This window comes from Orcinus orca, chromosome 18 (genome assembly GCF_937001465.1).
Source record: "Orcinus orca chromosome 18, mOrcOrc1.1, whole genome shotgun sequence".
Classification (NCBI taxonomy): domain Eukaryota; kingdom Metazoa; phylum Chordata; class Mammalia; order Artiodactyla; family Delphinidae; genus Orcinus; species Orcinus orca.
The window spans coordinates 77336915-77364900 of NC_064576.1; the positions used below are offsets into that span (position 1 = coordinate 77336915).

The window sequence follows — 27986 nt, forward strand, 5'->3', positions numbered from 1 at the left end:
CGCAGACGGTAGCTCCCCGTGGAGTCCAGACGTGGCCGTGACCTGGAAGGTCCTCCCCATCAAGCCCCTGGGCGCCTCCCAAGCATCACCCCTCCAGACTCCAGGAAAGGCCTCTCCGCGGCCCTCAAGCTGGTGGAGGAGCCTGTGGACGGCGCATTCCTCTGCTCCTTTGCTTATGCTGTTCCCTGGGCTGGAATTCCAGTCTTCCCTGCACAGAGGTTTAGTTCTCTCTACTGCGGAGATTTTTCTGACTTTCTCCTGTATTCTCCCATTTGCCAGATGATTCTTTTTCTCCTCTTGGGCATCTCTTTCTTTGGAGCAGTTTATCTGCCTCCCTCACCCGCTCCTCTCTGCAGTGTGACCGTTTGCAGGGGGGATGGGTTGGGGAGGGGTACCGGAAGGACCCTCCCTGCGTGTTGTCAGGCCCCTCCTTCACATCGGTTATTTATTGCGAGGACAGTATGATTTATGACTTCTGTATTTCCATTTTCAAAGGAAGGGAAGAGAGCTAAAGATTGGAAACAGTAGTTTGTGTGAAGGTCGTAGGAAAAGGTACAACTCCTGTCTGTTCTCAGACTCCAGACGTGCTCAGCAGCTCCTTGAGAATCTGTTCATTTTTGTTGGAATGTGAACTTGCGGTTTTAGACAGTTAGGTGTTTCAGAACAGATGCTTAGACCACGAGGTCACTGAGAATGAGTGTGGGTGCAGTGTGCCCCATATTACACCAGTGCAGCAGGGCTCTGGGCTCGGGTCCACTGCACGGGAGCCTCAGCTGTGTCTCAGCCAGTGGGTCACTATCGCGTACTCAAGGGCGTTTCAGCGACTTTAACGTATTAGATGTTGTGTTTAAAAATATGAATTTCAGGGCTTCCCTGGTGGCGCAGTGGTTGAGAGTCCGCCTGCCGATGCAGGGGACACGGGTTCGTGCCCCGGTCCGGGAAGATCCCACTTGCCGCGGAGCGGCTGGGCCCGTGAGCCATGGCCGCTGAGCCAGCCCGTCTGGAGCCTGTGCTCCGCAACGGGAGAGGCCCGCGTACCGGAAAAAAAAAAAAATTGAATTTCATGTTGAAAATTTTATGTAGCCTGCTTTTCTTACTTTCTAAATAGAATCTTCTTGTAGTTACAGTGAGAAAAGGGACAGGTAAAACCTTCTGAGACCTTCCATCTTCCCATCTCTAAGAAAGGAATAGTAATTTTAGGTCATTTTTTCAGGTTTACTGTTGTATATGGTAATGTAATAGATCTATGTAAGTTAATTCACATGAAATGCTTAGAACAGAGCCTGGCACTTAGTAAATACTGGATAAACATTAGCTATCTCCCCACCACAGTGGGGGAAAAGGGGTGAAAAAGGCCGTGAAGCACGGTTCCATTTTACAGTTAGTTTCTAAGCTCACTGAAAGAAGTCCAGACCCCTGTGCCCCCTCCTTCTAAAGGAGGCTCCAAGAAGGGGTCAGTTTTCCTTTGTTCATTAAAACTCAAAGTGATTTTACTTCACTATCTGCTCACTGGGTTCTGTGGTCACGGCCACGCGGGCTGCCTCCAGGGCAGGACAGCTCAGGACGGGAACAGCAGTGACCACGGGACGCTGAGCCTCACTCTGTGCTCACCCGCTGCTGCCACCTGTTGGACGGAGGGGAGGGAGGTGACCTCACCTGTCCCAGGCTACGCAGCCCTGAGCCCCTGAGCCAGGTGCTGCCGGGCAGCTGGCAGCTAAGGACCGCGTCAGGGCGGGGCTCGCCTTCTGACTGCCGGCATGACAGCACTCAGTGCGTTAGCTGGGAGCAGGTGGAATCATCGTGGGGAAGTGCCCTTGTGACTGCGAGCTCTGCACAGAGAGTCTGCTTCCATGCTGAGGGGTGGGTGCCGCACACAGACGACTTGCCTCTGCACAGCCCTTGTTACTGTCGTCACCGTGTGACCACCCACATGCTGTTACCAGACCCCTCCATGCAAGTGTCAGTTTCCACAAGCGAGACATTCTCATTTTATTTTTATTATTTATTGATTTATTTTTGGCTGCGTTGGGTCCTCGTTGCTGCGCGCGGGCTTTCTCTAGCTGCGGCGAGCGGGGCCTGCTCTTCGTTGAGGTGCGCGGGCTTCTCATTGCAGTGGCTTCTCTTGTTGCGGAGCAAGGGCTCTAGGCGTGTGGGCTCAGTAGTTGTGGCTCGTGGGCTCAGTACTTGTGGCACACAGGCTCTAGAGCGCAGGCTCAGTAGTTGTGGTGCATGGGTTTAGTTGCTCCGTGGCATGTGGGATCTTCCCGGACCAGGGCTCAAACCCGTGTCCCCTGCATTGGCAGGTGGATTCTTAACCACTGCGCCACCAGGGAAGCCCCGAGACATTCTTATCTGGTCAAAATGCCGGTAAGAAGTTGACCAGTTTATAAAAAAACCCAGAGGAGTCGTGACCCTCAAAGTCTCATAGCACATTGTGCGAACCTTCAGCGTGGCAGGCTGTGGTTTCTCTCAGGAGGTTTGGGAGGGCTTTATAAGAGAGAGTTCCCAAGGTGTGGAAGGACCACCGGCTGAGGTGAGTGGGGAGACTTGTTAGTCATGCTGTGGGGATGCAGGGCGTGGTGTGGACCAGCTGGTGAACCCTCGAGCTGTGGATTTCCAAGTGAAGTCATATTATAAAGGAGAACTTTAAATGAGCTGTCGGTTGTTAGTACTGTTGTTCTTGCCCCAAATTGAGTATTTATAAGAAAGTATTGGCTTCTGCAGCGGTATGTCATTGCAGGTTACATGTTACAGGAGACGCCTGGGGTGGCCCTGCCTGTCACGTGCTCGAACCAGAGGTGAACCGTATCTTTATCTTTTCTGAGAGGTGGTATGTTCTTTCTTTATCTTTCCAAGTGGAATATTTTCAGGATCATGGTCCATTTCTGAAAAGTGTCATTAACATTATGTGGGAACCACAAATGAACACCTCTCATTTTCCTTTTCAGGTAGAGATGGTCTTCAAAGTGAAGTCTCTGGAAAATGTTCGGTTCTCTGCAGAAACTACAGAAATGGAAGGAAAGAACATTTTCAAAACAACATTGTTGTGAAAGTGTGTTTACAACTAACTGATACTGTTGACAGTTTTGTTTTCGTTTTAACTAATAAAACACTTTAAGAAGATTGTATTTATGGTCAAAGGAAACTGGAGTAACCATGCGGCCGAAGACTTTTCCCGCCACGACCTACTCTGGGAACAGCCGGCAGCGGCTGCAGGAGATCCGCGAGGGGCTGAAGCAGCCGCCCAAGACCCCCGCGCCGGGGCCGCCCGCGGGGCCGGGCAGTGACGCCGCCCTGGATGCCAAGGCCCTGGGGGGCAAGGACGCGGCTAGGCAGCAGCAGCAGACGAGGACAGCCCCGAAGTTCGGGCCTTACCAGAAAGCCCTGAGAGAAATCAGATACTCCTTGCTGCCCTTTGCTAATGAATCGGGCCCTTCAGCCGCCGCAGAAGTAAACCGACAAATGCTGCAGGAATTGGTGGACGCGGGCTGTGACCAGGTGGGTGGACGCTCCCGGGAGGCTGCGCATCTGGGGTGCAGAGGAGACCAGCAGAGGTCCCTGGAGAGGGGTTTCTAGGCTACAAACCCGAGGCCCTTTCTGCGTCCCATTGCACTGTTTTCCACCTTCTCTCCAAAACCATCTTGTTAGCTGCTTTCCTTTTCAGGCAAGATCCAGAGATTTCTCAGCTCTCCTGAAGCTGTGTCCCGTGCGCTTTCTGTCCTGTCCCTGTGAGGACGGGAAGGCTTTCCCACGTAGCCCTCTCCTTGGGGTTTTTTGGCTTATCGTGAGCTGTCGTGGGGAAGAGACTGGCTTCCTTGAACTTGTGTTTGGTTTGTGCATTTTTTAACTCAGCTAAGGAGAAGGTTGGTTAACATGAGTCGGCTCTTTGCCTCTGTTTTCTCCTGTTTTAAAAGATAGCATCTATGCTATTAGAGGAGACGTAACTATATTAAGGGAATGAGAAAGGCTAGAAAATAAAAAGCTTGAGAAATCATCAGAATGGTGGCAACACAGCCTGACTTCTCACGCTTAAGCATAAAGGCCAGTTAATGGAGGAGACATCAGTTACACAGAAACACACACGGGGGCCGTGCGTACGATCCTGTGCTCTTCACGTGGCTGAGTAAAGCCCGAACCGAGGGGCAGGACCGTATGAAATGGAGCTCGTGTCCAACCAGGTAAAAACGTGTCCGTGACATGTAACTAGTAAAAATGCAGCTGTCTTATGAAATGGCTTCTGAAAGCAAGTGCTGTATCATCACCTGTCGTGTGAACGTCAGAGCTGCATGAACGTGGAAATAGACCAGGCACGTCTGCCGCCCTGCAAACTGAGTAGGATTTCACGCGCAGAGCGCATCAGGATGGCTTGGGCACTTCTAGTTTCTTAGAAACAGCGTAACTACGTACTCCTGGCCTCACAGTCATGGGAACTGGGAGGAAAGAGAAACAACGCCGTCTTTTATTTCCAAAAGCTACCTCAGTCCTCTTATAGTTTCTTACCGGAGAGCTTAGATTTCTCAGATGATCTGTTTGGGAAACTAGTGGTGCTGTTTTGTGGGGCTTCCTTGACCCTTCGGGATGTGCCGGGATTGACCTGGGTAACGAGCTGCTTTCGTGAAGCCCAGGCTGTGAACGGCGGGTGCAGAGGGTTAGCAGCGCGAGCGGACAGCACAGCCACGGCCTTTCTCTCTGTGAAAACATGAAGCTGTCCCCTGACCAGCAGAACTTGTGCTTTTGAAGATAGGCTGGAGCCGTCCCAGGGAAGTAGTGGGTGACATTGCAGATACTCAGCCCTATAACAAAGCTGAAAGCCTTGTGTAAATCACTAGCAAACAAGAGGGAATCAGAGCCGCTGTTCTCGCAGTTGTGATAAAAACAAACAAATTGGGCACACGATCCAGAATCCAGGTGGGCTCTCATTGTGGTAAAATCCATGCGTGATAACTACAGCGCAAGAAATAACGAAGCTGGTGCCGTTTATAGTAGAACACCAATATGGCAAAATTAAGGGTCGGACACCCGTAAGTTCCCATCAGCATTTAATTTATGGTAATTGCTGGCAGAAAGGACCCTTTACCCTTTTGATGCTCCTGAAATAATCCGTCAGATTGGTGCATAGCGTTACTTTGTGGCTTAAAACAACTCTGCCTTCGGTCTGACCCTCCAACTCAGACTTTTTCTGGCCTGGTTAGAGGGTACATTTGCTTTCAGAGAATTCTGGTTGGAAAGTCATTATGTGAACCCAAATAATGTGAGGAAAAGCTCAGCAGTACCTCTACAGTTGTGTGTCTTGGATAAAGCAGGTGATTAGAATTCCCGTGTAACAGGTACAGAGAATTCCTGTCTGTGCAGCTTTTCCCCTTGCCTCCTGTTGTATTGCCTTTTAATCTAGGTTCAGTTTTGTTTCCTTATATTTTGAGTTTAAATGCCATTTTAGCCCTATATTTATAAGAATGGCAGTAAACTCCCAGTTTTCCCAAGGTCTTACAGGTCCTTGTTGGTGATGACACACTTTTATATGCAGTGTTTTATCTACTGCATGTGCACACACACTTTTTTCCCCATTTTATTGGGACTCTGATTCAGTTTCTGGGAAAACGTAAAAGACTGTTCACCGTGTAATGGTATAATGTATATGTCAAACGGTGTAATGTTCATAAATCTTTTGCACGTAAATCATTAAAGACTTACGACAATTTCTATAGGGCAAACAAAGAGGCCACTAGGTTAATATTTCTTAAGGAAGGAGCTGTTCTTTAAATATAGATTTAAGGAATTGGAAAGATATGTTTTTGATTATGAGCATCCTGTTTTGTAGTCTCTTATTAGCACAAGTGATGACTTAAATTTAGCTCTTACTTTATCTTTCTTATAAAATTTAGTTTCACTTTTTCTTTTAATCTTTATGGTTCCAAACGACCATATTACCAGGTGTTCCCTCTTTTTCTTCCTGAGACAGTTTTAGAAACGGCTGATTCAGTGTTGCCGCAATGTTCATATGTGTGACATTGCTGCTTCTCGGAAGCACTGACTTGTATTCGCCTGCTGCATTGTGGCGGGTTAGCGCAGGTAGGGCGCCCTTGGGGCCCCTCAGAGTCTGTGCTGGGGCCTTGGGAGAGCAAGGATGCCCATGGCTCCTGGGCCCTTAGAGCAGCTGAGCGTTGCATCACGGTGTGTCCCCAGAGGGGGGACTTAGGTGAGGAATTTCTTTCAGACGGGAGTCCTGGGACTTGTTCGTGCTTTTTCCCAGTGGATGGCCTGTGTCCTGACCCTGCCCACCTCCCTCCTTGCTCTGCCACGGGCGGTGCTGAGTCCAGGCGCGGCTATGTTCCCCTGGTCCCGAATTTCTCTGTTGGTATAATTTTCCTAATCCTGACTTAATCCAGTTTTCCTCACTTTATTGTATGTGTTTAAGTGAGTAAAATCTTTAACTAAATGCAGGTAGGAAGAAATGTAAACAAACAAATCGATTTCTTATGCCCAATTCGGCCTGAGGAAGAAAGCCAGTGGTCAGGGACCCGAGCACAGCACCAAGTAGACTGGGGTGACTTGGTCAGGAGAAAAAGGGAGAGAATTCTTGGCATCCTCAAGCCAAAAAGTGCCGAGGAATCACGTTTCCCAGCCCACCACACAGGGTGCTCCTTGACCCAGGTCCTTTGCAGAGGCTGCGGCGCTGGGCGTGCTGCCGTCACAGTGGAAGGACAGGCCCTGGTGGTGGCTGCGACCGTGTGTCCCCGCGCTGTTCTGAGACCGCGTGGCAGCAGTCAGAGAGGACTCCAGTTGCGACCCCAGTGACTCAGGCTCCCCCCACCCTGGCAAGCGTGGTCGCACGTGCCTGTCACACACGCTTGAGCGGAGGGAGGACAGCGGTGCCCGCGGAGGGGCTTCCTCCTCAGCAACTTGGTCCCCTCCTCTCGCCCCCCTCCTCCCCCCGGCCACGCTTGCCCAGCCCCCCTTCCCCCGGACAAGCTCACGCCGGAGCTCTGTGGACGTGTCACACTGTGTCGGCGGTGATGCCATCTCCCCTCATCCCTGTCTGGATCAGCTCACCTCCTGCAGGAACCCTGGTTCTTGCCTCCGGGTTTGAGCCGACCCTGGTCAGACCGCCAGGCTCCGTTGTTTCTTCTTTTTTTCTTTTTGGCTGCACTGCACAGCATGTGCATGATCCCCTGACCGGGGATCGAACCCCTGTCCCCTGCACTGGAAGCGCACAGTCTTAACCACTGGACCTACAGGAGAGTCCCGGGGTCCGTTGTTTCTAACTCGTAGGCCCATGGTCGGCCGCCCCTCTCGGCGCTGGACCCGCGAGTGTGCCCCGCGAGTGTGCCCCGTGTGCCCTGGAGGCCCCGCGTGGCCATGGGGCTGTGCCCCTCATTCGGCAGGAGCAGTAATGGTGGGAAACGCAAGCTTTGCAGAGAGGATTCCGGGCGCTGGTCCACTAAACTGTCCCTCAAGTCTCAGGCACTAGAACAGACAGAAGCACAGCTCTGCCTCACTGGCCGTTATCAGGAAAGGGCCAGGGGGTGACCCTGAGGGGCGCTGACGCGAGGCTGCCATCTCTTCATCCTGGTGACAGGTGGCCTCGGTGGTCTCACTCGAAGGCCGAGGTTTTGCTAATGAGGGAGATGCAGGGATTCAGGTGACTCGTATGTTTCCTCCTCTTCCTCTGGAAAGGGGACTAGTGTTCAGGGTTGTCACTGCCCTGAAATATTAATAAGAGCAGGAGGAAAAAAGAAACACTTGAGTTGAGGAATGTCAGTCCTGTAACAGGAAACTGTCTTAACAATGACTGTGGGTGTAGCAGCCTTGCCTTTTCCCCCTGTTTTTTCTTTTCTAATTTTTTGATTTTCAAATTAATTTCGGCCCTGCCAAAAGATAAACTATACCTTTCTAAATAGGATTTAGACAAGACACTAGCAAATCATACCTTTGTGTCGTACCCTCCCCCAGGCTTCCCCAGGTCATTAAAGTAGCATGTGTTCATTGCATACTTTCGGAAAATACAGAAAAGTATAAAGAGAAAATGAAAATTGCTTGCAATTGTATCAGCCCACATATGGCCACTCTGAACATTTTGGTATAAAAGTGGCCAAATTTTTTTTCTAGTTAAAGGAAATTAAGGGAAGTTATCAAGGAGCGACGTGCCCAGGGTGACAGGTGGAAAAACGCTGGTCACAAAACAGCACGTACAATATGATCCCAGTTCTTCTGTTGCAGAAATATACGCGCTGACTCTCTCCCTGCTCGCCTTCCCGCTCAGCTCTCCCGCCAGGCCCGGGACCGCAGGGCTCCTCTCCCCATCTGTTCCCTGCACAGAACCCTCTGAGCGGTCACTCTGGAAAGGAAGGAGCCTGTCCTTTCCCTCCGGAAACCTTCCCACCGTGCCGGGGACAAGTTCTTGGCCTCAGGTCCCGCCCTTTCCCGCGGTCGGCACCCTGGCCTCGCCGGCTGTGTGGCCTCTTCTCAGGCTTCCCAACTCCAGCCCCCCCTTGCCTGGGTGATGCCCTCTCTCTTTGGAGGCTTGTCTTAGTGTCATGGATTCAGAAAAGCCTTTTCTGATCCCCAGTCTAAATTGGAACCCCCTGTTTTCGTTCTTTCATTACCGTGGAAGTTCCCTCCGTGGCGTTTATCAGAATTTGTTTCTCTGTGTGTAGGTGTGTATTTCGTTCAGTAACCATCTCTCCCTTCAGGTTGCAGACCTGTGAAGCGGTGGCTTTGTTCTGAGATCACCATCCTCTAGGCCCTGAAACTGTGCAAACCCTCAGAAGTGAAGGGATAAAGATTTCATCATAAACGTTTTTGTCTGTAACATCTGTGTTATATTCCATTGTTCAAACAGATGTTCTGTAATTTATTGTAAACAGCTGGTGTTAAAAGGTAAACCGAGGCATATTAAACATTTTAAGAGTTTATTTGAGCAAAAGTCTATTTGAGTTGGACAGCACCAAGTCGGAAGTGTTAGGAGCTCCAGTGACCAGGCAGGGGAGAGGGAAGCAGGAGGTGCCGGTGGGCTGCAGCGAGGCCTGGCCACCGCGAGGGGCAGCGTTTCGGCCTCGTGCCCGGGCTGACGTGGCATCAGACCCCACGCGGGGCTCGCGGCCTCCTCGTGTGAGCAGCTCAGCGCTGGCGATGAACAGCCTTCTGCGGGAATCATAACGGATTTCACGGATTTCCTGGGAATAAATTTTAGGGATGGAATTACTAGGACAAGTGATAAGAGCATTTTTATAGTTTTTATTTGAATCGCCACATTTCTTGACAAGTGTTTAAATTGCACTTACGCTTTCAATCCTTCCTGCAATGAATGAGATTGTCTTGGACTGTCCCTGACCAGAGCCTCTCCTTCAGTCATTGTTTAATGAATACTTTCCCCGATGCCTGCAATTTTTTCCTCCTAAGTAGCTTTCACATCTCTGTCTTTTCCGTGCTAACACCCTGCCCTACCCTAGATTCTCCTGAGAAGTCCCCCGACCCCCATTCCTCCTGGTGGCCTTTTCCTGAAACGCGGCCGCAGCCACCCCCTTGGGAGCCGCTGCACTTCCTCACCCGACCCCGTCCTTTCTCTCGTTGCCAGGCACACCCGCCTGCCCCGGCCGTATCCCCCTCCTTACACGCCGGCGGCCTCCAGGCCAAGTAACTGCCCCGCACGCACTGTCCGTCCTCCCGCTGGGGCCTCCCCGGCAGCCCAGCTGCATCCCACCCCGCCAAGGCCCGCTTCTTCCGTGGTCCATCGTGTGGCTTCCTTGGGCAGTGGGTTCCCGCACGAACCGCATTCTCCCTTCCCTGAATCCCCGTTTCCATCAGGACCCCCCAGGCAACCGTGGTGGCTTACACGGGGTCTTAGGGATTTGCTGGCCCACCTGGCACGTTTCGCAGGTGAATTAGCTGAGAACCCACGACAGTAGAAGGAATCGGTGAAATTAAATATGGATCAGTGGACATCACACAAGCAAAAAACATAGAAAAGATTGAAGAGAAGTAAACAGAATCTCAGCGGCCTGTGGCACAATACCGAGGGGTCCAGGATGTGTGACGTGTGTGACTGGAATCCCTGAAGGAGGAAGGGACAGAAAAACATCTGAAGCAGTAATGGCTGAAAACTTCCCAAATTTGGTGAAAACTTTCAGGTACAGTCAGATCTCAATAAAACGAGGCTTCGCTTTGTCGCGGCTCACGCACCGGGGGGTGGGGCTTAAGTGGAGATGCCACTGACCCTTGAACGACTTGGGTTTGAACTTCACGGGGCCACTTATCCACAGATTTTCTTCAGCAAATGTGTCCCACGCACTCTGTGGTAGGTTGAATCCGCGGACGTGGAACCACGAGTGCGGACGGCCGACTGTACAGCTGTACACGGGTTCTCAGCTGTGTGGGCAGTTGAAACCCCTATCCAACCCCCATTGCTCCGGGTCAGCTGTAGCAAGGGTCCTATATTTTTCCTGACACAATTAGAAATCAACATTTAAGTAGGTGGTGGTAAGTTAAAAATGCATGTTGCAGCCTTTAGAGCCATCACTAAAATACAGTTGGAGGAGACAGAGCTACAGAGTCAGTGAAGAATTAAAGCGAACGACTAAAGCAGCATTTGATTAACGTGGAAGGAGCCGGGGAGGGAGGAGTGGCGGAGTGAAAGCCAGATGCGTCAGTAGGAATGCAGACCTAAATAAAGCCATAGCGATCATTACACTCGCCGCGTAAAGCGACTAAGCACCCCAATCAAATAAAAATAAATAAAATGAATAAAAAAGCAAGATCCACCTCTGTCCCGTCTACAAGGCACACCTGTTACAAGGACAAGGACACAAAGAGACTGAAAGCCAAAGTCTGGGGGAAATGTCTGCCCTGCAAACCGTAAACATCAAGTAGATGCGGTGGCGACGTTGAAATCAGACAGTCCCCTTCAGGGTGAGTGTTGCTTGAGACAGAGGGACACAATAATAAAAGGGCCAGTACGTCCGGATGATGTACCAGGGAGAACACACCTGAAGACAAAGCTTCAGGCTCTATGGGGTGAGGGGTGCCACGCGGGAGCTAAAACCTGGCTCTCTCGTGGTCGATGGAGCGGCAGACAAGGACCGGTGGGATGCAGGACACGCAGCTCCGCGTCCCTCCAACCTGGAGCATCGTGCGGGGGTCCTTCCTCCGTGCTGAGGGTGGGAGGCCCCGCCCTCCGTGAATCAGCCGGCCACTCACATGTAGTGATTCTAGATGCTGACGGGGACAGTCGAGGCCCGGATTGGGTAGGTCAGTAGTTTTGATCCCGAGCCAGTAAAAACCAGACAGGGTTTCAGGGTGCTGTGCGTCCCGTCACGGACAGAGCTGAACACCCGAATGGCCCTGCTGAAAGGCACTTGCAGAACAAGAAGTTGCCACCAGCTTGGGCGCCTTCCCTCTGAAGATGCCTGGCATGGTGTTCCGCAGGTGCGCCCGTGCTGGCCCCGGGACACCAACAGAAACTTCTCCGTCAGTGTACTTGAATTCTAGTTCAAGAACGGTGCAGAACTCACTGGGAGTAGTAAATAGTAGCTTAGACGTAAAGGAATACTGACGTAGCTGATAATAACCTGTTAAATAAATAAAAATCCATGAATCAAAAAGCAAAACAGAATGAGACGGCCAGTCAGTGGGCAGCCGCAGCCTTCCGGGTTCTGCAGTGGGCGCTCTGTGGGCCCGGCGGAGGCTCCCAGGCCTTTACGGCCCGTGGGGGGCGCCTGCGCTGACCCTGGCGGCTCGTCTGAGTTGAAGTCTGCGCTGAGCCTGATACACGCCTGATTTGGAGGACTTCGTGCAAAAAAGAGAATGTAAGATATCTCTGTACCTTTAATATTGATTGCACTTGAAAGAGATATGGGGGTAAATAACGTATTAACACTAATTCCACTTTTACCTTTTTCTTCTTAAATGTGGCTACAAGAAAATGAAAGTCCCTCTGTGGCCTACGTTAGCTTTCTGTCGGGCAGTGGTCAGTTGTGCCAGTGAAAGCAGTCGAACCCTCGCTCACTCCCTGCCCAGACCTCGTGCACTAGAAATGTCAACCAGCTTGGAAAGGGCAACTCATAATTTCATGACTACTATAGGTGTATTGTTTTCAAAATCGTAATTTATGTTCGTTATAGAACGTTCTAGACATTGTAGATGAAAATGAAAGCAGCTGAAAATCTTACCTCTGAAAGGCAGCCACTGATAAGATTACGTTTTTAACATCAATATTTTGATAGATAAGCACCTTCAGTCTTTTGTGTGTGTGTGTGTGTTTGTTTATTTGTTTAGTCCGAGTTGGGTCTTAGTTCACGGGGGTGGGGGGTGGGGGGTCTACTCTTCATTGCGATGCGCAGGCTTCTCATTGCAGTGGCTTCTCGTTGCGGAGCTCTAGGCGCGCAGGCTTCAGTAGCTGTGGCACACATGCTCAGTAGCTGTGGCTCTCTGGCTCTAGAGCGCAGGCTCAGTAGCTGTGGCGCACGGGCCCAGCTCCTCCGCGGCATGGGGGATCTTCCCGGACCAGGGCTCGAACCCGTGTCCCCTGCATCGGCAGGCGGGTTCTCAACCACTGCGCCGCCAGGGCAGCCCCGCTACAAGTCTGTGAGCGCCTCTCCTTCCCACCTGGTCCTTGCTATTGCTGTGGCTTAGGGTAAGTTGCTAAAACCCATCTTACTCCCCCGGTTTTTGCATCTCTGACACATGGCTGGCGGCACTCATTTCTCGGGGTGACTGTGGCGGACAGGACGGGGCTTACATGCAGGGCCCTCTGTCCACACATTCACTCCACAGGCCTTCCTGCTGCTCATTGCTTTACAAATCTGCCAACAGCCTGTACGTGCGACTCTCCGAAAGGGGTGCTGATGGCATTTTCTAAGAGCATCGTTTTAAAGTGGGACCACTGCTAGGTAGAAAGTTTGGCTGGAAGATTTCCTAGTGGAGCTCCGGCAGGTATTGATGAAGCTTGTCATCTTTGGAACTCTTAACTCTGCAGCGGCCCAGATGTTTGAAATTCCTGGCCGAGGGCAGAGCCTCCCATTGTACGGACCTGTCCCAAGGTGTGTCAAAATAGCTGTTTTCTCAGGGAAAACGATCGTGCACCTCCGAGCACTTGTGTGGTTATTGTCTGGTGTTTAGTCTGCTGCCTGTGGGCACGTGACCAGCTGGAGAAAACAGGCCTCCCTGTAACAAGGAGCATCCCTGCAGTGGTGTCACACGTGTCCGTGGAGGGTGGAGAGGACACGGGTTCTGACCCGCAGCCGGACCTGACACCCACGCACGGTCTCTAGAAGCCCGTCTCGATAGAGCCGAGAGAAGGAAGCAGATATTTTTAAACAGCAGCCAAAGAAGAGGTGAGAGGAAGTGAGGGGGGGGTCGTGGGTCCCAACACCAGGGAACTGGGCGGTTACTTGGCTGCATATCTGGAAGATCATCGGGCCCCCATCGCTCTGAGGCGCCACCGTGAACATGTCGGTATCTGGTGTGATTTTTTTTTTAATTTACAGAATGAGGTCATATCGTGTGTGCTGTTGGGTTTGTTTGCTTTGGCTTGAGTTGGAGGCTGTTCGTACCTGGGAGTGACGGCCACAGCGCTGATGGCAGGGGCTGCGCTGGAGGCCGGGCTCACTGCTGCCCACGCCGGGCTTGCTTCTCCGGAGGAGGGGAGACCCTCAGCTCTGTGAGGTGTCGTGGCTCCCTTGACCCTCTGCCTCACTGCTGTGCTGCCCGTCGGCCCCTCGCTGGGCTGCAGTCTCTGGTCGGAGCTTCGGGTTCAGTGTCCCCAGGGGAGGGCCGGGCCGGGTGGGACCCTGGGTCCTCATCCTCTCCTGCCCGGTGGGCTCACAGCTTGCTCCTGGGCATTTCACCCCCTCCCTCTGGCTTCTCTATTCCAAAACGTGCTGAGGTCCCTTCTCCGCTGTGACTGTCGTGTCAGAGCACGGATGGGAAATGATGAGAGTGATTTGGCGGCTGACGCACCAGGATGAGCCGAAGCCCCGTGTGTGTGTTTGGGACCCACTTTTTGTGCTTGGCTTGTTTTACTTTACAGTATATCGCAAGCATTGCCCCGTGTCATTTTATTCTCCGACACACTGTCTAAAAAAACAAAGTGTCGCGTTCCAGTGAATTGATGATAGACCTCGGTCTATTCTGGGGCACCCAGGTTGTTTGAATGTTGTCACCCGTAAGCGACAGCCAGTGGGTCACTCTTTCACTGCCTGACGGGACCCGCTGGGCCACAGGAGGGGCTGTTTGAGGCAGGAGCAGGTGCGGAGGGGGGTGGGATTCGGCGCCTCTAGAGCCTCCAGGGCGGAGACCACGCAGGGACGGCGCTCTTCCCGTCCCCTGTGCGCTCACGAGATGGGGCCGCCAGGGCAGAAGGGCTGGGCTTTTGCACGTCTGTTCCTTCGTCCGTTCATCGTTTTCCGAGCGCCCAAGCAGTTCCTGTCTGCCAAGCCGTGGACACAGACGTGAGCAGGACGCAGCTTCCGGCCCCGAGAACTTCAGGATGAGCAGGCGGGATTGTGGACAAGGGGCACAGGCCGCGCGTGGGCAGGCAGCACTGGGGCTGGCCTTCCTGTCAGACCTGCTTGTGATGACTGATGATGATATAATATTTCAAACGTTTATAGAAGTAGAGAGAATGATGTAACATTTTCCCACCTTGTTCCAGAGACCTTTGGGAGAAACGCTGTGTCACATGGAGCAGCTCCTCTGTGCCTCCGTGCTGGGCTCCTCATTCCCATTTGTGTTCGGTGCCGTTGCTTCAGACGTGTTCTGTAACCAACCTGCCGTATTGTTTTACAAGGTTTTTAAAACCCCTGTATAATGTGATTTTGCAGCTTCCTTTTCCCGTCTGCATCATGTTTCTGATGTTTATCGACGTTGATGGACGAGGCTCCCGTTCACTGTAATTGCTGTCATTTCACCGCCACTTACGTCTCCGTTATCCCACTAATGGATGTTTAGATCGATTCCAGTTTTCCATTCTCGACAGAAGTGCAGCAGGTGTTCTCCTGTGTGTCTTCTTGTGACACGTGGGGACTTTCTCCGGAAGTGGGGTGTGTGGGTCACAGGATACGAGCATCCCTGACTTTACCAGATGCTGTCACAGTGTTCTGTGTGGTTTACAGGTCAGCATCTCATCCTCAGCCTCTGCGGGGCAGTCTTCCCTGTCCTAGCCGACACTTGGTGGTGTCAGGTATTTTAAACACTTGTCCATCTAATGAGTGTGAGAGGGTCCCTTATTTTAAAAAATGCAGCCTCTGATTACTGGTCATGTTGGACTTGTTTTGACTATTTGGGTTTTGAGTTCTGACTTTACCACTGACTGTGTGAACTTGGGAAATGATTACTCATTCTGAGCCTCAGTCTCCTGATTTTTTAAAGAATATTTTATTTATTTATTTGACTTCGCCGGGTCTTAGTTGTGGCATGAGGGATCTTCCTTGCTGCGTGTGGGATCTTTAGTTGCGGCATGCGGGATCTAGTTCCCTGACTAGTGATTGAACCCGGATCCCCTGCATTGGGAACTCGGAGTCTGGACCAGCAGCGTCCAGCCACTGGACCAGCAGGGAAGTCCCAGTCTCCTGATTTTGATAAAATACAAGCACCTACATTTTAGGGTGATTCCAAGACTCGGAGACTCGTGCACAGCTCCCGCTCCCTCTCTGTCTCAGTCCCGAGTCCTCCCATCAACAGGGCCCACGAGGCTGCGCCTCCACTCAAGAGACCCTCCCAAAGGCTGGTCTGCAGCACGAGAGGAGCTGAGCTCCCTGTGGGCTGCGAGGGCCCGCCAGGGAACCCAGCAGGAGTCCGTGGGGACCTGGACAGTCGGTGCGTCTGCACGGTCACGCCGGCCCCTTAACCTCCCCCATCCCCCTTAGACTGTGCTCTCCACAGCGCAGCCAGGGGACCCTTTTAAAACAGAAGTCGGATCTCGTGCTCCAAACGCTAGGTGGCTTCCTGCCTCGATCAGGGTAAAAGCCAGCGTCCTTGTCCCGGCCTAGTCGATGGGCTTTCACACTGGGGTCAACATCCATTTCAACCCTGAAAACAGTTTAAAGGATTTCAAACATGTTTTTAAAAAAATATTTATTTATTTATTTGGTTGCCCCGGGTCTTAGTCGCGGCACGCCCATGGGATCTAGTTCCCCGACCAGGGATTGAAGCCAGGCCCCCTGCACTGGGAGTGCGGAGTCTTACCCACTGGACCACCAGGGAAGTCCCAGTTTAAAGGGTTTCGGAACCACGGGGTGGAGTCGGCCAGAAGGGTGCCTGCATAGCAGCTATGTGCCTGTGTGCGGAGCTCCCCAGTGTGTGTCCATTTCAAGGTTACACTGTAACTTTTTCTTTGCTTTTTTTTTTCTTTTCAATAGTTTTTTTTTTGTTTTGGGGTTTTTTCTGTTTGTTTGGTTTTGTTTTGGGCCGCGTGAGGCTTGCGGGATCTGAGTTCTCCAACCACGGATTGAACCCGGGCTACGACAGTGAAAGCCTGGAATCCTAACCACTAGGCCACCAGGGGACTCCCTAACTTTTTCTGAAAATTACATAAAAACTAGCTTGGAAGTTTGTCTTCAGTACCATGTTTCATAATTAAACATTTTTGTAAATTTCACTGTATCTTTCAAGGGTGTAGAAGTAGCAGAAGACTGTCTTCCTTCTTAAATGAGCCCACAGCTTTCTAGATGGCCCCGTTTACTTGATAACATTTAAAAAAAAACCACAGAGAGGAGAGCTCCCTGAACTCTGCATTAGACGTCCCTTCCCTTTGATGCCTGTGGGCTGACGGTCCCCAGCAAAGTGGGACGGAGGCCGTGCAGATGGCTACAGGACACACAGAAGAGCAGCTACTCATTGAAAGCTCAGAAAGGAGCTCGAAGGTCTGTGACGAAGGATGCTCGGTGGGGAGGCCCGTGTGCTGTCTGTGGGTGAGACGTCTGAATGGCAGAAGTTGGCGGTGGCCCTTGTCTGCACGGGAAGCCTCTCCCCACACACTCAGGCCACTGAATTTCAGGAGCCGAGGCGGGCTTGTAGCCGATGAAGAATCTCTTCTGTCAGCATCACGCGGAGCCGCTGGCGCCTGAGCTCTGCCGGCTGGTCCATCTCCCGGCGTCCTGACGCCCATTCGCGGCGCGGGTCTGGCCTTCGTGGCTCCGTCTTGTGTCCGCAGGTACCAGGCGGTGGGCAGCCCCCGCCCCCGTCCCCTGGGCCCAGGGTCCCGCTGCTCACGCACTGGACTGCCACCTCCTGCTTCGTCATCCGGCATCGTGGGCTGAGACAGAAACCGAATCCTTTCCTTCGTGAAAACCTTGTGCCTCTGACGACAGAGTTCCCAACAAGAGTGCGAGCCACAGCTCCCCATTAAGCCCCCCTTGATTCCCCTCCCAGCCCCGGAGGACAGTGGCCGGAGGCTCTTGGGCCTGCCCTCTCCCGGTGTCTTCTCTCTACCCTGTAGAGCCCACAGTGCGGTTCAGAACCAAGTGTGCAGAGCTTGGAGCTTGGCAAGCCCTTCCTTCTGAACCCTTGTCCCGACCTCCGATCCTGCCCTGAAAGGAGCCAGGGCCCTGCCCAGCGGGGGAGCAGGAAGGCTGGCCCTGGGACCCGTCGCACCGCGTGCCCCAGTTCAGACCATCCAGTGAGGCTGTGTTGTCCCCAGGCTTTCTCTGCCTGAGACCTTTTCTTCTGAACTCTGCCCACCCCCAGCTCCACCCTCTGTCTGGCATCCTCAGCTCAGGCTTTGAACGCGCCTGTCTCTAACTCAGCGTCAGGTTCTTTGTGTTGGGCCACCACGGACCTCTACCCACTCGTGTCGCCAGGCTCTCTGGCTGGTGGTGACCAGCTCCCCCCTGGAATCTGACTTCTGAGGGGCCTGCACCGCCCACCGCTGTGCTCTCTGCCACGGGCTCCTTGGTTCCCCCAGAACTCAGAACGCCAGGGCTCGTCTGTCCCTGGCAGGGACGGTCTGGCTCCTTCCTTGTTTCCTGGGGCAGAAGAGAGTGTCCTAGAGATTTTGTGGTTTTGTGTGTGTGCCTATTTATTGCATGACTTGTGCAAGCCAGGTGTTAGAGGACCTGTCGGCCTCCCTAAAAGCAGGCATGTGCTGGTGAGGGTGCGGTCAGGGGGTTCCTGCCAGAGCATGGGGGGCGGCCATGCTGGGGAGGCCCGGCAGAGCCTGTTCCCTGAGCCCAGCGGCGGGCCCACTGTGTCCACGGGCAGGTTCATGCCGCTGACCGTCCTCAGGAGGCCCTGACCCTGGGCAGCACATGTGCTGTTAAAACTGGTTCCCTACCCTTTCCTGGAACATGGCTAAGTGTTTTTGTATGTTATATTCTATTTCTCTATGGCTTTTCATTATTGACAAAAATGGGAGTGTTTTTTTCAAAAAGGTTGGACCTAAGTTATCGTAATAGGCATATCCAGGAGTGTAGTGTTCCTTTAAGAACAAATCCCACGAAGATGTAAGAATGGTTTTGTAGTTAAATATTAACCCAAGTAAAATACTTATTTAAGGGCCTGTGAAGTTGCAGGAGCATGTAGAAAGCAGTACTTCCTGCTGACTGTGTAGCCAAATTATGATAAATGGAAGCAAAGTAGGTATTTGATGATTGGGCTCATAGTAGGACAACTGGAATAACCTGCTGGATAGACTGAACTAAAGACGTTACTTAGGTTCTCGGACTTCACTAATCACACCAGTAATCAATATTATGATAACGTTCTCATCTCCTGTGTGTGTGTGTGTGTGTGTGTGTGTGTGTAAACTCAGGGGATTTTGGTAGTTTCCCTGGAGTGGGTCACACCTCCGCTCACCTATCTCAATAGTGCCAACAGTGAAATCCTTAATGTTTTAGCAAACATCCCTTGAAATCGTGGAACCTTACAGCTGAAGGGAGCGCTGGGATGACCCTGTGACATCTTGCCCTCTCACTGGACTCAGCTGTGATCTGGAGGATTTCTGTCATCTGCCCACAACTGTGTAGCTGGATAACACTGGCAGCTTTATTATAACGGAACTGGACATACGCATAAGTATTCTCATCATCTTACGCTCTTTAACAAGAAATCATTGCATATTTCAGCATAAAACTGTCAAACTTGTTTTCCTCGTGTTCTGATCAAGCCCTTGTTTGTGGACGATGCTCAGACACATTTTGCACGTCACTGTTTCTTCATGTTGTTTACGCTATTGGAAGTCGCACATTTTGTTCACTGCTGTGTACTCTGTAGAGAAGAATATTAGATGCTTAGTGCTTCTCCAGTAAGAGAATTTGGCCATAGCAAGTATTTTGGGGCTGCATTAAGTGTATCCCAGGGAATACTTTAATTATAATGAACATAATCATTCTCTCATTGGATTATTTAAGCCCTTTCTACTCCTGCCCTACACCCTTCTGTTTGAAGGGCTGATTTATTGTATTATATCTAATTCGGACAAACATCTTTATGCAAGTTGACTTTTAAAATAGGATTCTTTTAAATTGGCCTGAGAATTTTAGGAAGTAAAATTATTAAATCAGGGCGCACGTTTAATAACTTTTGGTACTTGTTAACAAATAGTCACCTCAAAGGACCAAAAATATATGACTGTGAAGAGTTTCACCAGCCATTTGCCTTTATAACTATTTTGTTTTGGTGTGTTAACAATTCAATATAAAACGCTATTTTATTAAAAGTGTTTCTTTGATCCTTGGTAAGGTTGGGCATTTTCCATGCTTGTTTAATTTTAGCCCAAATTTCTTCTTCATTCCCTACCTCTAAGTTACTCTAAAAAACATCTTTTTCCTCGGAAGGACTCAGTGGGCGCCCTGCCCCGCGGCCTTGCTGTAGGGCCTTGAGCCGGAGTTGTGCCTCATCTTCTCGTCACCCACTCACAGTTCAGATCCAGAGGCCCCTTGCGGGTTTTCTTGGCTTTAGTTTTCTCTTCTCCTTCTCCGGGAACCGCGCGGGTACCGGGTGTGTCGGACTGGCGCGGGATCCACTCGCTCCGCGGGGGCCTGCGTCTCTGGCTCCGGCCCCAGGCAGGCTGGGTCGCCCTTTCCTTCTCCTTCACAGCCAGCCACCCGCCCTTCAGGCTCTTGGAAGCGCCGGGGAAACGGCCGTGAGGAGCTGCCCTGCCCCCGGGCTCTGGAGCTGCGGGACTTTCAAGCCGGGCAGCTCGGCCGGTGGAGCGAGGGAGGGCAGGGGGGAGGGGACGTGGGTCTAGAAGCCGAGGGGCAAGGGGGTGGCGCGGGGGCAGCCGTGCAGACCCTGGGCCCCTGCTCACCGGGCTCCCGAAGGCCCCGGGGGCAAGCGTGCTGTCCAGCTGGGGCGGAGCTCAGGGGCAGGGTGTGGGCGTCCCTGGGCACCGCTCTTACAGCGGCACACCACGCTGCTGGCCTGACATCTGGGCACTGGAGTCACAGAAACGGCGTCCTGCTGCCTGGGGGGTGGAGGCAAGGCAGGGTTGTGATTACTGATGGGTTTAAAAATGATCCCGAGTTTCCTGCAGTTTGTGGGGTTTTTAGTATTTATTTACTTACTTATATTTATTTTGGCTGTGCCAGGTCTTAGTTGCGGCATGCGTGCGGGATCTAGTTCACTGACCAGGGATCGAACCCGGGCCCCCTGCATTGGGAGTGCGGAGTCTTACCCACTGGACCACCAGGGAAGTCCCTTCCTGCAGTTTTTAAAGCACACCTATACATATATGTCTAGTGGTGTCTCTGAGAGTTAATGTACGGAAACTGCACACTTGCTAAATTTGGTGGAAGGGACAGATGGCAAGGGCAAGACTGCCTGACTGGGTTGTTTAGTAAACAGGAGGGCTCATTAGCGTGGTCGGGTGTGTGATGGGCGTATGGTTAGTTGGTCGGTTGTGCGATTCGAAGCAGCCCTGTGAGCACATCGGTACCTGTGGTTGCCTCTCGGTGTTCTTGCTGGTTAAGTTCCTCGACTGGAAGCGAAGCGTTGGGAAGGTTGGAATCTTGAGGCTGAGGCCAGTGCGCAGCAGGGAGTTGAACACACACACTGTCTGACGTGGTTGGTCCTCAGAGTCGCTGCTTCCTTGACACGTAGCCGGTCTGAAGCGACGCACACGTGCGGCCGGTCACCCCAAAGAAGCCAAGGCTTCGGTCCCGTCCCAGACACAGCAGATGGGCGCTGTCTGCAGGGGGCTGGCTCTCCCCCAGACCGTGTCCTTTCCTTCGATCCCAAGGCAGCTGTGGCCACCGTTGCCCAGCCTCACGAGCCGTCCCTTCCGCTGCTTCCCCCAGAGGCCACCTCCCCCCAAGCCCTTGGCTCACGGGCGGGGCTCTTCCTGCCTCTTCTCTCCCGAATCCCCGAGGACACAGGCCAGGTCACGGCCGCGTGCACGCTTTGTCCAGCCACCCCGTGGGGCCCAGCCAGGATGGAGGTTAATATTATGTACACAATCAGTGGATGTGAAGCACCGGAGTCCTTCCCGTCCCTGTGTTAGGTGGGTGGGCGCAGCCCTGAGCCACAGGAGGGTCAGGCCCCCAGGCTGTCGCAGTCCTAACAGAGGGGCAGACACACAAGCGCGGGGACAGGTCCACGCTGTTAGCCTTGAAAAGCCCCTGGCCCGGCAGGCGGGGAGAGCGGCTCATCCGTCCTCAGGGTCCGGGGCATCTCCTGGGTTTCTGCCGTGGCTCTTTGCTGACCGGCCTCTGTCCTCTGGGGACCTGGGGTCCTGCTGCCTGCTCACTGCCTTCTCCTCTCCTGTCCAAGCTACAGCAGTCTCTGTCAGGGCTCTCCCACCCCTGCTGCTCTGAGACCCCTGCCCTCCGGTCACCACCCACTTCCTGCATTTGCAGTTCCCTCCTCCTTGCCCACCCACCCCTCCACCTTCAGAAGACCCCTGTCTGTCCACAGAATCCCCTCTCGCTGCCCCTCCCGGTTCCATCCTTGAAGGCTGGCTTCCCTGTCTGCCCACAGCTCTGCAGAGCCGGCCCAGGGCGCCTGGGCCACAGCCCTCGCAGCCCTCCCCCTCCAGCCTGAGCACCCGACCACGGGTTCTGCAGCTCTGCCCCTGGCCCATCTTCTCACTGACCCCGACCCTGCTTGGAAAGCTCCCGCGACTGCCTTCAGGTAGGCGGCCCGATCCGTGGTGCCTCCCCGCTGTCCTCTCCCGCCTCCCCGTTCTTCCCCCACCAGGCCCCTGCTCTGACTGTACCACCTGCTGCCAAGAATACCTTTCCTCCACTGAGCCCTCCTGCTGCCTGAATCCCAGCTGTCCGTGAAGAGCCGGCTGTGCCTCCGTCTGGCCTGTGATCAGCCCCTGGTCCCTCTCCGTCCTCCGGCCCTCTTCCCCGGTGCTCATCCCGCCAGCAGTGCTGGGGCCTGTCCTGGGCTGATGTCCTCTCTTGCCCGCCGCCGCCCGCATGGGCACGGGGCACCATAAACAGTAGATGTGCAGGTCTCCCCTCGGGGCAGGGGTCCCTCCCCCAGTAAGCCTGGGCTGGGGAAGGCCAGTTCTCTGACTTCCACAGGCTAGATGGGAATTTCAGTCCAGTCACAGAAGTTTTCTAGCAGGAGCAGGACGTACGGTCTTCCAGGCCCATCGTCGTGGTCTGGGGGTCAGTGAGGTTGTCATCGGCGCCTGACGACACGTCCCCAGTGGTGCTGGCTTGGAGCCGGGCGCAGGGCGGGAAGGCAGTCCTGGAGGCTTCGTGTCGAGGGGACGCGCACCCAGGCCCCCACTAACGTCTCTGTGTCCACCCCACCCCCAGGAGATGGCGGGCAGGGCCCTCAAGCAGACCGGCAGCCGCAGCATCGAGGCCGCCCTGGAGTTCATCAGTAAGATGGGTTACCTGGAGCCGGGCAAGGAGCAGATTGTGCGGGTCGTCAAGCAGACCTCCCCAGGTGAGCACGCTGGGGGCCGCGGGCAGGGGCCATCCTGACGGTCGCCCGAGGGCGGGGACGGCGGGTGGCAGATATGACACTGAGCTGGGTGCCTCCTACTTGCTGGGTTTGTGGATTTGTTTTGCTTATGAAAGATCGGAAAATTCACTGGATATTAAAATGAGGCAACCCCCGCAGGTTCTGCTTTCTCTTGGGCTTGTGGGGGAGGCTTATTTCATTGATTCTGAAACACACCGTTTCCCACTCTGTGGCCTCTGAGAGCAGGCTGCCCAGTGGCAGGTTCCTCCAGAGCCGGACACCTTGGGCAGAAGTGTGGGAAGGCCCCCTGGTGCCCCTGGGGAGGGCCAGAGGCCCCAGCACCAGATGTCTGGCCTTGCTGCCTGTCACTGAATGTTTCTGTTTGCTGGTAGAGCAGATGGGGCCCATTTGGGGACCTGAGGTCCCTGGGTGTAGTAAGGGATTCAGGATATTGAACAGGAGTGTTCCCTGTTTTGTGGGAGACCTTGGATAAGCCCAGTTCATCTGCTGAGGGGGAAATTGCACGGGCTTTGTAGCCGTATCTTCTTTGTGAAGAGGACACAGGTTTCTGTCTTCTTCTTGACTGAGGAGTTCCCTTAAACAGTGCCTCGCTGGCCACCGTGTCCAGACTCTGAGGGTCCCGGGGTCTGTGTTGCAGCCCAGCCCCTCAGGAGGCAGCGCCCACTCTCTGATGACCCCGCACCTGCCTTGCTCGTGGTCTTTCTGATGCATCGTCTTAGCCTGAGAACACAGTGTCATTTGCCGTGGCTTCTGCTGGAAGCACAGCTTCAGAGGGTCAGGGCTCGGCCAGGTGCTCCGCGGGGGCGTCCTCGGACAGGCAGGGCACGGCCTTTGGACTGGGAGCCCGGCGCCGCCCACGCGGCCGTCACTGGCGTCAGGGGCCTTCCCAGGCCTTCGGCCGCGGAGTAGCCGTGCCGCGGCGTCAGCCTCCCGTTCCCTCCTCTGCAGGAAAAGGCCTGGCGCCAGCCTCTGTGCCGCGGAGGCCGAGCTTCGAAGGAGCAGGTGACCCTTTCCCGCCCTACGCCCAGGTGAGCGGGCCGGCCTTCGAGGGCCCCGCCGCCCTAGACGAGGCGCCCCGCCAGTACCCGGACTTCCTCTTCGCCGCCGTCGGGCCTCACTGCCGTCCGCACCCACCCAAGGGCTATGCCGCTGCCGGGGAGGCCGCCGGGATGAGCCTCCCCGGCCCCGGGGGCCCGGCGCCCCCAATGCAGGGCCCGCACTACAGGGCCCCCCTGCTGGTGCCCGGGGAGCCCCTGGCCTACGGCGTCCAGCGCAGCCCCTCCTTCCAGAGCAAGACTCCGCCGGAGGTCGGTGGGTACGCGGGCCTGGCCGCCAAGGGCCCGGCCGTGCAGGTGCAGGTGCAGCCCGGCCTCGCGTTCCCGCCCCCGGGCGGCGCCACTGCGTACGCGCCCCACCCGCACCCCAAGCAGCCCCACCCGGTGCACGCGGGGGGCCCCCGGGGCGCCGTGTTCGCTGGCGACAGCCCCCCGCCGGGCCTGGCCACCCCCTCCCGGACCGGCCTCGGCGCCGAGCGGTTCGAGCCGAGCGCGCCCCCCGCGCCGCAGTGGCCGAGCGCCGGCCTGGCCCGGCGGGACTCGCTGCAGAAGCCGGGCCCCAGCAGGACCGGCTCCTTCAACGGCCACCAGGCGGCGGCCGCGCCCTCCCCCAACGCCATCACGGCCGTGACGGCCGCGCACATCCTGCACGCGGTGAAGAGCGTGCGGGTGATGAGGCCCGAGCCCCAGACGGCCGTGGGGCCTTCGCACCCCGCCTGGGTGCCGCCGCCGGGCCCCGCGCTCGAGGGCCTGGAGCCCCAGGACGAGCATCCCCCCGCCCCGGGGGGCGCCGAGGCGCGGGGCCGGCCCCCGCCCTACCCCCGGCACCTGCTGCGGCCGCAGGGCCGCGCCGAGCAGTACGACGTGGACGGCCTGTGCGCGGGGCTGCAGCAAGGCCTCCGGGGCAGCCGGGCCGCCGAGCCCCCCGACGGGAGCCCCAGGAGCCCCAGGGGCGCCAAAGGGGAGAAGGCGGGCAAGGACCGCAAGCAGATCCAGACGTCCCCAGTGCCCGTGCGCAGGGGCTGCCGCGACGAGGAGAAGCGGGAGTCGCGCATCAAGAGCTACTCGCCCTCCGCCTTCAAGTTCTTCATGGAGCAGCATGTGGAGAACGTGCTGAAGACCTACCAGCAGAAGGTGGCTCGCAGGCTGCAGCTGGAGCAGGAGATGGCCAAGGTGGGTCGTGGGGTCGCCGCGGGTCCCTTCTTGCTTCTGCTTCACGTACCTCCCCTCCAGGCCGGTGGTCTCCTGGGGAGGGGGGCGGGTACCGGGGGTCCCACCTGGAGAAGTCCTGCACGTTGCGTTCCCCTTCCCCCTCGCTCTCGGGAGGGGATGGGCTCTGCCTGACGTGCCGGCGCGTAAATGAACACATTGGTTTTTATGGTGTGTCCTTACTAGTGCACAAATCCACCAAGTTTTTCTAACTGCTAAGGAAACATTTTGAAAGAGTAGAAAGAAGGTTTGAGGTTTTATACATTGAAATTGTGGGATTTATAAAGACAAATATATCTAGTAGTGATTCATCTATTTCTTAAGTCTATAGTTAGAATATAAGGTTTGAAATATACCCTAGTTGGCACTAAACTGTCAGAAAAGGTAATTATTAATGAAATTATTTAGATTAAAATGCTATGGTCAATTTAAATCACACAGAGCCGGTAACTGCAAATTCTAAAAATAAGATTTGTGCTCTTCCCGCTGTCCCATTTTCGTTGACTTTGTTTTCCCATTTTCCCCTGAACTATTATTAAATTATTACATTGCTCTTAGAGCTCCAGGAATTTTGTGGTCCCCTTTCCCCCAGATTTTTATTAATATAAGTTTCCTGTAGTTTTTAGAGCCTAAGGTCACCTGGAGAAAAAAGTCCCCGTTATTATGTCTTCCCTTTTGATTCCAGATCTGCGACTCTGTGTGGATGTAAAGAACAAAGAGTTATTTTCTCGCTTGTAGTGTCTGGCCCCATTCTCCTGCACCCTGGTTTCCGCGGATCGGTTGGGGTCCCCTGCGTTCTGGGGCCTCTTCCCCACCCCCGTCCCCCACCCCTTCCCCCTGGGCTCCCCCAGGGTGACCCTCCCCTGTTTCCTCCTGCACAGGCCGGGCTCTGTGAAGCTGAACAGGAGCAGATGAGGAAGATCCTCTACCAGAAGGAGTCCAATTACAACAGGCTCAAGAGGGCCAAGATGGACAAGTCCATGTTCGTGAAGGTGAAGACCCTGGGCGTCGGCGCCTTCGGGGAAGTGTGCCTGGCCTGCAAGGTGGACACGCACGCCCTGTATGCCATGAAGACGCTGAGGAAGAAGGACGTCCTGAATCGCAACCAGGTGGCCCACGTGAAGGCCGAGAGGGACATCCTGGCGGAAGCAGACAACGAGTGGGTGGTCAAGCTCTACTACTCCTTCCAGGACAAGGACAGCCTGTACTTCGTCATGGACTACATCCCGGGCGGCGACATGATGAGCCTGCTCATCCGCATGGAGGTGTTCCCCGAGCACCTGGCCCGCTTCTACATCGCGGAGCTGACACTGGCCATCGAGAGCGTGCACAAGATGGGCTTCATCCACCGCGACATCAAGCCGGACAACATTCTTATAGATCTCGACGGCCATATCAAGCTGACAGACTTTGGCCTCTGCACTGGGTTCAGGTGGACGCACAACTCCAAATACTACCAGAAAGGTACCGCCTCAGGCCTTTCCTTCCCCTCCTGGCGCAGCTGTCACCGGGTGATTTTATAATTTGGCGTGACATCCTTTTCTCCCTGAAGAAGTCGAATGACGTGTGAGGTGGTTTTTTTGTAAGCTAGTGGCTTCAAATTTTACTAATACATTTTTAGGACAGTAGGCCATAGCATCTCATGGGGCCTTGCTGAGGGGCCATCACTCTGCCCTATTAAAACAAGCCTTAAAACACAAGCCTCCCAGCCTCCCAAGGAGCCCTCTCTCACAGCCACCCTGAGTCTACCTGCAGGCACAGACCTGGCTGTGGATCCAGCTTAACTCCACCTCCTGGAAAAGTCAGAAACAGCTGGTCATTATCTTATCTATGGCTTGAATTTTTATAATAGTGATTTTAATACTCTATAGCTCAGGCTTCTTTTTTTTTTTTTGCGGTACGCAGGCCTCTCACTGCTGTGGCCTCTCCCGCTGCGGAGCACAGGCTCCGGATGCGCAGGCTCAGCGGCCATGGCTCACGGGCCCAGCCGCTCCGCGGCATGTGGGATCTTCCCGGACCGGGGCACGAACCCGTGTCCCCTGCATCGGCAGGCGGACTCTCAACCACTGCGCCACCAGGGAAGCCCTCAGGCTTCTATTTTTTAACTCAAAACTAATCCTAAATCATTTTGTTCATTCCCATTTTTTGGCACTGAAGTCATTTGTGTTCGTATTTTCTAAATCCTCTCACTCTTTTCCATGCCCGTCTTAAAACATGTCTATCAAACAGGTGGTGTTAGCCTTTGAGACGGGCCTGAGAGGCTCTGGGGCCAGCATCCTACAGTCCCTGAGCCTTTCTCACTGGCCCTGCACTGTCACCCAGCACAGGGCACAGCCCCTGCGGCCGCCTCCTCCATGCTTCCCGTGTTGGCACAGGAGTGCACCTCACAGCTTGGGTGTGAGGCCCAGGACCTCCGCCACCTGCGAGATGGCGAGAGGAATCTTTCTCTCACTGTGTCAGGAGCTGGGTTGGATTACTTTTCCTTTTGAAGCTCTGGATTTGTTGCATTGTTGAAGAGTGAAAATGAACTTTTTCATTCTCTTCTCTCCTCGGCTTGCTTCCTGGGTGAAAGGGAGTCACACCAGGCAGGACAGCATGGAGCCCAGCGACCTCTGGGACGACGTGTCTAATTGCCGCTGTGGAGACCGGCTCAAGACCCTGGAGCAGAGGGCGCGGAGGCAGCATCAGCGGTGTCTGGCTCATTCCCTGGTTGGGACCCCAAATTACATCGCCCCAGAAGTGCTCCTCCGAAAAGGTGCGTGCTTCCGCCCTGCACCCAAGCCAGTGACCTCTGAGGGTCCCGAGCCCCAGCTTTCAGAGACTCGAAGTGTCCCCACTGTGTCTGTGCTC

General features: G+C 54.3%; 1 protein-coding gene and 1 long non-coding RNA gene across 7 annotated transcripts in view; both read left to right on the forward strand.

The window, feature by feature from the left end:
* LATS2 (large tumor suppressor kinase 2) overlaps positions 1–27986 on the forward strand; it is an 81058-nt gene that overhangs the window by 46022 nt on the left and 7050 nt on the right. For all 6 annotated transcript variants that reach the window (XM_033409413.2, XM_033409414.2, XM_049701305.1 and 3 more), the window contains 5 exons: positions 2949–3498; positions 22701–22833; positions 23821–25100; positions 26018–26600; positions 27709–27891. In XM_033409413.2, the coding sequence (XP_033265304.1) occupies positions 3157–3498; positions 22701–22833; positions 23821–25100; positions 26018–26600; positions 27709–27891 (2521 nt within the window). In that variant the 5' untranslated portion in view covers positions 2949–3156. The remainder of the gene's footprint in view (positions 1–2948; positions 3499–22700; positions 22834–23820; positions 25101–26017; positions 26601–27708; positions 27892–27986) is intronic.
* On the forward strand, positions 12647–17208 carry LOC125961982 (uncharacterized). Its single transcript, XR_007473222.1, has 2 exons — positions 12647–13328; positions 16606–17208. It is a non-coding gene; the product is annotated as an uncharacterized LOC125961982 (long non-coding RNA).